This window comes from Monopterus albus, unplaced genomic scaffold (genome assembly GCF_001952655.1).
Source record: "Monopterus albus unplaced genomic scaffold, M_albus_1.0 scaffold373.1, whole genome shotgun sequence".
Taxonomy (NCBI): Eukaryota; Metazoa; Chordata; class Actinopteri; order Synbranchiformes; family Synbranchidae; genus Monopterus; species Monopterus albus.
The window spans coordinates 849789-861253 of NW_018128253.1; the positions used below are offsets into that span (position 1 = coordinate 849789).

General features: G+C 42.1%; 2 protein-coding genes across 3 annotated transcripts in view; both read left to right on the top strand.

Moving 5' to 3' along the window:
- The window catches only part of exoc3l1 (exocyst complex component 3-like 1), a 24255-nt gene extending 15903 nt beyond the window's left edge, over nt 1–8352 (top strand). Inside the window, exons 10-15 of one of the 2 annotated variants that reach the window (XM_020585683.1) lie at nt 465–565; nt 652–768; nt 1181–1451; nt 2719–2874; nt 6828–6961; nt 7060–8352. In XM_020585683.1, coding sequence (XP_020441339.1) covers nt 465–565; nt 652–768; nt 1181–1451; nt 2719–2874; nt 6828–6961; nt 7060–7246 — 966 coding nt within the window. In that variant the 3' untranslated portion in view covers nt 7247–8352. Of the gene's footprint in view, nt 1–464; nt 566–651; nt 769–1158; nt 1452–2718; nt 2875–6827; nt 6962–7059 lie in introns of those variants that run through there. The other variant, XM_020585684.1, reaches the window with a different exon arrangement.
- Nucleotides 8353–10380: 2028 nt separating this feature from the next.
- The window catches only part of prmt7 (protein arginine methyltransferase 7), an 11146-nt gene continuing 10061 nt past the window's right edge, over nt 10381–11465 (top strand). Inside the window, exons 1-2 of the mRNA XM_020585685.1 lie at nt 10381–10587; nt 11203–11239. Of these exons, the coding sequence (XP_020441341.1) occupies nt 10493–10587; nt 11203–11239 (132 nt within the window). The 5' untranslated portion in view covers nt 10381–10492. The remainder of the gene's footprint in view (nt 10588–11202; nt 11240–11465) is intronic.

An 11465-nucleotide genomic window follows, 5' to 3' on the forward strand; every position in this document is an offset into this window, starting at 1 on the left:
TTAATGCTGCGTTTTCCTTTTGCATGTGTTTTTTGGTTTATGCAGCGTTTTCCTTTAGCATGTGTTTTCCGGTTAATGCTGGGTTTTCCTTTTGCATGTGTTTTGTTTAATGCCGCGTTTCTGTCTTGCATGTGTTTTTTTGTTTAATGCAGCATTTTCCGTTTGCATGTGTTTTGTTCAATACCGCGTTTGTGTCTTGCATGTGTTGTGTCTTTTGCATGTGTTGTGACCGTGTCGGCCACTGTATTCATCCCTGTCCACACCTTGGAGACGCGCTGTATGACGTGCTTATTGCTTCTTTAAATTAGTTAAATTAAGTTTGCAAAAACCCTCTTGCTTCTCCTTTTAAACCTGTTTCTGTCTCTCACTCTTCAGCATCATTAGCACCTACCAACACCTGAGATGTCCCAGATTTGTACTGTGTATTTTGTGTGGACTTGTTTTGTTTGTGGAACTATGATTAGATGCTGGAAGAGAACGCTCGGGTGGCACTGATGATTGGAGAATCCCTACGAGACCAGACTGTACAGATGGGACTGTATGAGATGGAGAACCTCTTAAACAGGTGTGTTTATGCAGATTTTGCTGTATAGATCTGTCCCCTGTTTTATTCCCAGCTGCTTTGGGCAATATGCCAGTCTTTATTTCCAGGTTTCGGGAAGCTCTAGTGGAATTTGGGAAAGAGCATCGCAGGGAACCAAGCAACAACCAGAACAAGTTCCATCTCCACTATCTGCTGGCTTCCATCAGCAACTGCATCATCCTCAAGTAAGAGTATTGTTCAAATACTTCTAAAGCAACACCACACATTCGACTTTATCCTGGGTTAACATTATATGAGCCAGCATCACAAGCTTCCTGGTAAAGTTGGCTGTGACTTCTCCAGGCTTCACTGACCACACACCCCATATGTACTGTCTGGTAAACGGTGCTGGGGAGACTCCGACTAACCTGCTCTTTCCTTCTACTCAAAGCAGAGAGACAAATATAAAGTTCTTGGTCCCGTGACAAGGTCATCATCTAGTTCACTTGTTCACTATTCACCCAAGGTAGTGCTGTTTATGTCATGTTCCGCCCATCATGAAAGGGAAAAAAGTAACCCAGAAACAAAGTTAATTAGAATATAAATCTCTCTCTGCAGATTAATAGAAAATATAGTGTCTTCTGGTGTACAATGCAGGAAGTCTACAGAAAACCTGCAGCAGCAGCAGTCATGCTGGTCGGCGGGCCAGCTCTCTCGGACTCCTCCCAACCCCCTGGCAGCTTTGGACCGGGCGGTGAGACGGGCTTGTCACCTGGTGATGGATCAGTTCCTCTTGGACCTTCAGCCTTTCCTCCCAGGCCTGCTGACCCGACCCTGGCTGGTCCAGGGACACCCCACACCCAAACTCTGCAATGTCCTGGAGCACCACCTGGAGCTGTACGGCCGTGTTCGGCCCCCCTGTCGTCAGGTCACAGCTTTGTTCTGTTTCCAGCCCCAGTCTCTGGTTTGTAGTGTAGTGATGTTCGTTTGGGGTAGCGCTGTTCTGAAGGCTAGCTGATAAAAACCAGTGAGTTAAATCATTTTGGAACTCAAAATAGACTGAAGTTCAGTTAAACGTCATTAAGCAAGAGAGGAGGAGCCTGTAGATCCCTTCACCGATCCTCAGCTGGGTTAGTTTGGGTATCAGTGTAATAATAATTCATGTATTTTGGATTCTATCACAGTGTTTCAGTGAAATGGGCTCAAGGTTGATGGCTTAGTGCAGATCAACAGATTTACAGTGCATATATCAGAGGATGATGGTACTGATTTACCAGGTTTATGCGCAGTATATTTTATTATAGAGATCTTTGTGTGGTGCATGCTTCATAGCAATATATTTGGCTTACTCAGCATCAAAATGACCCATATTAACAAAACCTTACTCATGTGTCTTACTGACTGACAGCTCCCAGAAGTGAGGCCGCCACAGGTCAGCCGCCTTCCGGTGGCTGGTTCAAGTCGTAAATCCTGCCTCCTTGTCACTACTGCACAGAATCTGGCTGCAAAATGCCAAGATTGCAGCCACTGCATTCATGATATTTGACTTCACTTTTGCAGAGGTGGAAAGTAACTAAGTACACTTACTCAAGTACTGTATTTAAGTACAATTGTGAGGTATCTGTACTTGACTATTTTCCTTTTCTGTACTTTATACTTACTATATTTATTTGATAACTTTAGTTACTAGTTAATAAAACATAATACAGTATAATCAAAAGATTTATTGATCCTTAAAATTCTACAAGCTACCAAGTAGTAATTCAAAATATATGTATGTAACATAGTTCAAATTAGCTCCACTTTAACACCTGCAATACTAAACGTGATGTACACAATAACACGTCGGTAATTCAAACTAATAATATGATGTACATCAATGTTGTAAATGGTGACATTTTGCATAAGGATTAGTTTTACTTTTGGTACTTTAAGTGTATTTTCTGCTAATACGTTTGTGATTTTACGTAAGTAACATTTTGAATGCAGACTTTTACTTGAAACATAGTGGTTTTGCAAATTTTATTTAACAATCTGAGTACAGAAGCGGTGCCGTGTGGTCTATGGCCTATCCTCAGTTAGTCAGGACTCGGCATGAGATGACCTTCACATTACTGACCAGTGCAGTATAATGTGTTCTACTATCTGGATTGACTCTTGCAGGGTGCATGTAACTCTTATTTTGGTGTCTACAGCGTCTGCAGGAGGAGGCCCAGTGGCTGCTGGTGGTGGAGTATGTCAGGGCTCTTATGCAGAAGAGGCTGGTGTGCCGCAGCACCGAGGAGAGGAGGCAGCTGGCTCAGCAGATGGTTCAGGACGACCAGCTGTTCAGAGAAGTCTTCCCTAGTCTGGTGAGCACCTTACATCTATCTACTCGAGCTGTTGTGAATGTTGGACTCAGTCAGTCCTGCGTATTCTTTTATGAAGAATGTTCTAAGTCAAATCAGTTTTTAAGATATTTATTACAATATTCAAGAAAAGCAATACAGAGCTCTGGGTTCCGTCTCTATCTGAGGCCCTGATCCCAAACAGCAAAACCGTTCAACTTGCCTTCAGGACAAAGAGGAACGCCTATTCTCCTGGACCCAGTGAATTTATCCAGTTTTTTGAATGTGCAAAATGTAGGTAGATCTGACGTCATCCGTGTTGTCCTTCATCCTCATTCCTTGGTTGGTTTGTTGACCTCGTTCTGACCCCTCATTGGTGTTCTTGTTGTCAGGCAGATTGGATCTGTGAAATTCTAAGAACAACATCCTGACCTTCTGAACCAGACATTGCACACCTACATACGTCTTACAAACACTTGGTCATTGTCTGCAGTTTTAGGGACAGCACCTCTGTCTCATGTCTCTTCTACCCTTGTGATAGGCAGCGTTGCTATGGAACCTGGCCTTGTTCCTGTTTGTGGTTTCCTGTCTGATTCTTACAGCCTACACATGTTCTGTTATTATCAGCCATAGGTCTCCTGTATTCTTAAAGACAAGTGAAATGGTTCAATGAAAAGGAAATTATAAAGCATATGATACTGAAATAAACATGTAGGTATATTTGCTAATGCAGATTATAATGTTGATTATAGAAGGCTCTAAGCATTTCCTATAATGTTGATAAACATAGAAGAACTTATACCACTCACAACTCTCTTGCAGACAGTTTAGTCATCTCATAGTCTACTCCTGCGCTTGCTTCCTGTTTCTTGTTTCCTGTTGATCTGAGTCTCTGCACTTAGACACATACTCACACACAGCATTTCAAGTGCACAGGTCAAGCCATTACAAAGGTCGAGCAGATTAAACAATCTTTAAAGCAGTTTTGCAAATACATAACATAGCACTATATTATTTTGTCAATAATTTCTTTCTACATGAATCAGAAACATTCATCAATAAAAGTGTTTCCCCAGTAATTGTACAGGCATGAGGGGCTGCCATGCCTACATACCAGGCCAATAACGGTTTGTTTTTTTGTTAAGCAGTAACTATGAAAATAGTTTGTTTCAAGTTGCTGAGCAGTTCAAACTGCAGTTTGCACCAACTTGAGAGTTTATTATAGTTTTTTTTTTTTATATAAAGTATTTCATTATTTGGATTTTCTTTATTTTTCTTAAAGATGGTTTGTTCTAACTTCGTTGAGTGTGAAGTAACTGGGAGCTTTGGCAGTTATTTGAGTGAATAAATTCATCTTTGTCATACTCTCCTTGTTTTATATGACCTTTTACATAGAAATTACCAACTAAAAGTCTGGTGCAAGAAATAAATAACCAAACATTTTAGCACGTGTGTCCAAAACCTCTATCATCCTCTTACCACCGTGGCTGGAACATTTTCTAGGGGAAACACTGATTAATACATCTGAACCCTTTTCACTGTCATGGTGTTTGTGTCTGATGGTATCAATGTCAGATCAGTCAAGGGTCAACTGCCTTATTGATGGCTAAAATAGCTATGAGGTACCTGACGAATCTGATAAATCAAAATGTTAAGTATTTCCGTTTAAACTGTAGTGATGTCGAAGTATGAACTAGCAGGAAATCACTATCACCACCAGAAAAACAAAAAGTATGCTAGTTTTATTACCATTATAGGCCTTCAGATTACAGCTTTGGGCTAAAACCTTTGAGATAACCCACCAGAAAAAGGAAAGGCAACTGTTACCCCTCTATGAGTAGGTATTACACCCTTACTGTTAAGAACTAGACAGTATCGAGGGGAAAGTCTCCAATTGTTAAACATTCTCCTGTAAAACATACAAAGTAATGAATGAACAAAAACATCTTTTTAAAACACACGAAGTCATGTTCTTTTTACAAAATAAAACACTGATTAAAAGAGTAGCTGATCTAGTTTTGATGAACTGTAGCGTCGTATATTGTAACTTAGTGTTGAATAGGGCGGTGGTGCCGACACCTCTGGGTTAACCTAACACCATGACAGAGCTGTCATTTCTCCTTGAGCTGTCTGCGTTGTGACCTTTGGTTAACCATAGTTGGAAGAGGGGAGCCGAAGGCTTCCGTTGCCTCAGGTGTGTTCCTGCATGATGGTCCACTGATTCACCATGTGGTCAAATGGGTTTAAACCCCATGTGGAAAGACCAGTAAGGAGGACCTGGTACTGCTACTTGCCAGGCTGCTGCCTTATCACACAGCCATCACCAAAGTCCAGTTTGGAAGGGTGTGAGCAAGCCTCTTGTAACTGGCTCCTGTCTGGGAAGAGATGACCCCTGGAGGATTTACCGCTCTTACGCCACCTAGTGGAATTACTTTCACTATTTATTAATGTTTTGTGTCTGCACGCTGCCTGCGAGATGTGAGGGAAGCTGGGGAGAGACGATGGTGATCACCACTGTTTTGTTGGACCAACTCTATATAGTGGATTTAGTGATCATGTTTTCAGTACACAAGGGAATGTAACGGTAAGTGTTCTATTAAAGTTAAACTGTTTATGCCTGTTAAAATGTTTCTGAAGAGAAAGGTACAGAAAAGTTTTAAAGTATGTCTGTGTGTTTCCATTTAGACTTTACATTTGTCTTATTCCAGTTAATTCAGTTTTAATTCTTACCCTTATCAAAATTTACAGTTACATCTGGGGTGGAAACAGGTTTCTTCTCAGCTTAAATCAAAAGAATCATCTGATTTATCAGGCTAATATGTATTTTTATTCTCAATTTTATTTAGTTTTAAGCCTTACATCTAAACTATTAGGCTGAGCTTTAAAATTAAATAATTATTGCAGTTTTACTTTGTTTCAAACTTTGTATTTAACTAAACTAAACCTTAACTAAGGGGCTGAAACATTCCTAATCTTATCTATGGGGTGAAACACCTGCTTTTTCTAAGCCTAATTATTTCATTTAGAGAGAAACATTAATCCTTGCATCTATAAAATATTTAGAGAGCAACCCACTAAAGTTGTTTTCAGATAGGACGCAGTATGCACTGCGCTCACTGTGGACGTTGGGCACGGCACAGGGGAGGAGGGCAAACACGCACATCGTGCACATCCTAGCAACTGGCACCCAAAAACCTGTCCAGGAGGAGGTTGGCAGATATCTAGTTTTTCAAGCAGTGGACTTGGATGCATGATGTATCTCTCTACATGTCGGCAAAAAGCTCTGGCTTTAGTTATATTAATGAGGAGGAGGAGATGAGCTGCAGCATAGAAGAAGAGGGTGTGGGTCTGCCAAAATCAGCTTTTCTTCAGGTTCTCTGCAATTGGATGCGTCGAGGTGTCGTCCCTGCACACTGCGCCCAAGTTAAACTTTTTTTTTTAACTGCAGCGTCACACACAGGAAAGGCATGTGCGACCGTGTGTTGTGCTCAGTTCGCCACAGCGCAGATATGCAGATACTCACAGAAATGAATGGGTTTGATAGCGGAGCGCCACCATGTCCTGTCTGAAAATGGCTTAAGTCTGTGTGCTGCTGCTCTGCCCTTTTGTTAGGAAATACCCAAATAAAATCTCTACAATATAATAACCCTAGTCTAGGGGATGTTACTCAGCTCTACAGGAAACCTGATTAAAATCCTTCAGTGTTGTGCTAAACCCATAAATTATGATCAAAACATTCTGTCAGTCCTATTAAACAGTGATTTAAAGGTGAAAAGTAACAAAAATCCTTTGAAATCTGTAATTGCCTGTAATAAAAGTCAACAGCCTGTGATCAAGATGGACATGAAGTGCAAAAATGTGAGCAGGGCTTGGGGTGTCATAAATCAATCATTTCACACCTCAGGTTGACAGGAAGTGTATTCTTCTTCTTCCTGATGAGCAGTCAAACACAGGTGTGTAATTGTGTGTCTTTGTAGGATAGTGAAGGGTCAGTACCTGAGGTGAACCCTTTAGCCCTGCTACCCATCCTAGCTGACTTCATCCGACTCAAAGACCCTGGCATGCTCACTCTGGAAGTGTCAGGACTCGCAGCCAAATACCCTGACATCAGGTAATCTTCCCTTACCATCACATGCTTTTAAAAAGTGATATGTGTAAACCTTTTATAGATTTGAGGGATTACACCTACATGTGATTCTGTTCCCTCAGTGAAGAGCACGTGTCTGTACTTTTGGACATCCGTGGTGATGTCTCCAGAGACATCAGGGGGGCTGTGCTGGACTTGCTGGAGCAGAGCGCCCCCCCTCTGCCAATAGGATATCGACCCATCTTCACTGATATCCTGGTGCCTCCCTCCACCATGGCCTTCTGTCTGCCCACTGCTAAGTGCGCATGACCGCAAGAACTCAAACTTTATTCTGTGCTCATATTTTCACATTAAAATCAGGTTGGGTCTGGTTCTCGGTTGGATTGTCCAGGTCCCCTTAGCTTGTTATACTAGAATATTAGGACCGAGCAGAAACCTGTTTAGTTTCGAGGTATGCTGTTGGATGGCTACCCTGTTGTGTTTGTTCCTCAGTGGCATCCGGCTCCACACTTACATCGTTACACCCATCATTCATAGTGGGAGCTGTTCAGTGCCACCTTCACTCTTCTTTTGTCACCCACTGAAGCAGGTGGGGGGTTCAGGGCCTTGCTCAAGGACTCCTTAACAATGGGAGAGTGAGATATATTCATTTCCTTCACCAGAGATTTGAGCTGGTCCTTGCTGGTCTAATTAAAACTCCTTTGTCTTGTAAAATCCTGAATCTATTAGCCACTGTGGCTGATGAGGCAAAAAGTGCTGCTTTAATGCCTTAAAAATATTAACATGCTATCATGTTCAGCAATTTGTGCTACTGATTTAAAGTTGCAGTAAGCAACCTTTTAAACAGCTGTTTTAAAACTGTTTCATCTTCTCATTCAGTAACCATGTAACATATTAGTGAACTGCACATTTATGCTTGCCAAAATTTCAGAGGTTGCGATGCCATCAAATTTAAGGTGCAGCTTTAGTGATCCTACGTTACTTTTGCTGGTCAACTGCAATTATAACCACAAAAAGAATTCTGTGATAAGAATGAAATGTCATTGTTTTCTGAGGACATACTATATATACGGTTGTGTGGGGTTACAACAAATTGTTGTAGATTATCATCATTGTCAGATACACAGATATGTAAATGTCAAAATGTTATTTAAAGAGTCCATAACTGCTCATTTAGCTTGTTTTCAGCCATTTAATGTTTAACCTTGGGTACCTCTAGATTAGTTCAGCACCCCTCATAACCCCCAATAGTTTGTAATTGTTTCAGAATCAGAGAGCCAGATAGCCTCTTTCTTAAAACAAGAGGATAGTTCGTGAACCCGCACAACTCCTTTTGCCAGTTTTGTCACAAGTGGACAGCACAATGAACTGACAGAATTAATGTGAATGTCTCCTCCATAGATAGGTAAAAAATGGTATATGTACCGATGAAAACAGATGTATAACACTCTAAACAAAGCAGGTAATTGAGAAACCCCATATTTTAACAAGCATAATGCAGACATAGTAACTTCTCCAGCCTTACAATTCTCTCTAACATTACAGAAACAACACATTAACAGACGCGCAACGTCTTTTTTTTTTTTTTACATCATTAAGTCCCACTGAATAGTGGAAACATCGCTCCCTTTCAAGTAGCTCCATGGTTGGTAAATCCAACCAGTCCCACACGACCACATACAGTCCCCAAAGTAGTGAAATTAATTCCAACAGGTAGCGTAGCGTCGACAATAACATCATGGGTCATTAATACGCTTGTTAACCATCAACATATCACATGTCGCAGACACACTTGACCTCAAGCAGTCAAAACAAACAGATACTGTGCTCCAGGAGAATCCAGCGTTGATGAGCTGATCATTCACCGCCGTCGGGGCTTCACAGGCTGGCTGCTTGTAGGTTAGACCCTGTCAGGTAAAACAGTGAGTCCCTGTTCCCGGACATGCAGTAACCTCAGGAGCAGGAGGGAAAATATATCCACAAAACCAGGCGCAGTCGAAAAATTCTACTTTTAAAATGGCATTGGTGGAGGTCAGGCAAGTTCACTTGAACGTGCAACTGCCTGGAGATTATTCAAGGAAATCCTTAAACTATCATGTAATACCTTATTTTGGTAGAAAAAAAAGTCTTGCAAGCTAGAGTTTGCAGGACATGTATAAACCCTGAGTTGCTTCTGCAGTACTAGAACATATGTACACCTCAATTTTGAGCTTTAGGTCACATCTAAGATGATAATTCACCATTGTAACATTGTAGATGAGTCAGAAAACAAGGGAAAGCGCTGTGGGCTCTTTCAAAGCAGTGCAGGTAGATTCAAATTCAGAGCAATGTGTTCATTTTTTTATTTTGTGTGTTTATTTTTTTGAACACACCCCTTTCAACTAATTGCCCAATTGCACAGCCTTAAGAGCGTGCATATCATGAATGCTGGGTCTTGTTTGCTTTCTGAGAATCTACTGCACCTACTGGTAACTTGTTTGCCATGTAGCAATAAAAAATATACTAAGAACCTTGATTATTCTGGTTAGTCACATTGTACTGCTATTATTTTGAACAATACTGTAACACAACAGAGAGATCTTTAATTATGTGTGACACAAGTCCTAATCAGCAGTAGATAAACATTTCACTCTACATTCATAGAAGCATTTCGTCCTGTGGGCTCTGAAATCTTCAGTTTATAAATATAAGCCGATTCGGAGTTTCTAATACTGTATCTTCCTACTGAGGAAACGCAAAACTTAGATTCTGAACTGGCTCATCAGTTTATGTATCAAATCAAATTTAATTTGTTTAGCGCCAAATCACAACAAAAGTCACATCACTTGACAGAGTAAGGTCTAGACCTTACTGTTATCATTATTGTTACAGAGGGAAAACCCAACAAATCCCCCTTGATCAGGCACTTGGCGACAGTGGGGGGGGGAACTCCCGAAACCTCCGACAGACCCTGGCTCTTGGTGGGCGGCCTTCTGCCTCGACCAGTTGGGGTGAGTGGATAGAGGAGAGAAAAGAAGAAAATCAACAGGACACAACAAACAAACACCGGTCCAGTTGATGTGGCCGGTGACTGCTCATCAGAAACGTAGAGCTCCAGGGCCAGGGCAACCTGCAGAAAGGTACAGGGAGAGAGAGAGGACACACTACGGGAGAGAGGAGACACAAAGTTAGTCATGTGTAATGGTGGCATATAGAAGCATAGGGAGAGAGGGAGGGGAGGAGAGAAACTCAGAGCGTCATGGGGTCCCCCAGCAGCCTAGGCCTGATAGTCTGGACTGGTATCAAAATAAAATCCTGAGCCTGAGACAAGACTATGTAAAAATGGGGGTGATTCTAAGATGAGACCAAGACCTTCCGAAAGTGTTCTCGAAACTGTACTTGAGGCCAAGACCGATCTTGAGTACTTCAACGCTAACTTCATATATACTTTTTACATTCCAGCGAGCTCGTGACGTCATTGTTAAAGATGGCCACCAGCGGCGGGACCACGGTGGTTCTGGATGTTAATCCGATCTACTTCTAGACTTGCACGGGATAATCTACGGCGTTTCGGAGATGAAGACCTTCTGTGGAAGAGCCAACCCAACCACGGGAGCTTTAGACTGGGTGGAGGAGAGCGAAGAGTACGACTACCACCAGGAGATAGCCAGGTAGCTGTTAGCACCGAGCTAGCATCACGTGGAGACGCCGTAACGTGCGGTGGTCTGGGAAATTCACTGTCACTGCAGCGCATCACCCGAGAACACAACATGTGCTCAGTACGTGGCTATATCGAGAAAGGCTTCGCGTTGTAACCAGACAGGCGGGTGTCACATTAGATCCTAGCCTCCACACAGCGACCAGCTCATGTCCCACGACCCCCTGCGCGTGTCGCGGTCACGGTAGAGCATCATGCCGAGATACTGGCTGCCCTACACCATGACTTCTATAGCTGCTTATGTTGGACAGCTGTGACATGGAGTTCGCTTTGCTACCTCGGGATGTGTTAGGGATGAGGGTTCATGCACCTTCCTGTTGCTGTGTTCTCTGTCACCACATTCCCACTGAATGAAATCTGTGTACCACCATATATAACTAAACCGGTGTTGTTTACCTTCCACGCATGGATCAAAACTTGGTTGTCCAGTTTAAATATGGACATTTACACCACAATCTACTGGGGGCAACAGTCCACCTCGAAGACCACAAGGATGTATTTTAGTATGACTTTAAACTGTCACAGAGGCCAACACTGTCTTAACCTATTTATCATATTTATCTTTCAGGTCCTGCTATGCAGATATGCTGCATGATCGTGACAGGGTGAGTGCTGGAGAACAGGACTAACGGACTAACAGCAGTATTTATCTTATAGCAAAATTAAGGTTGGGACAGTGCGTCCTAACAGCTGTATGAAGCCTCAGATACTCTTCTGTGTGATATTGTCAGAATATTTGCTTCTAATTTTCCTGTGGCATCAACAAATACATTTCAGCTGTAGACAAAACGACACAGCCCCAACTTGTATTTATTAAATATGAATCGTAGT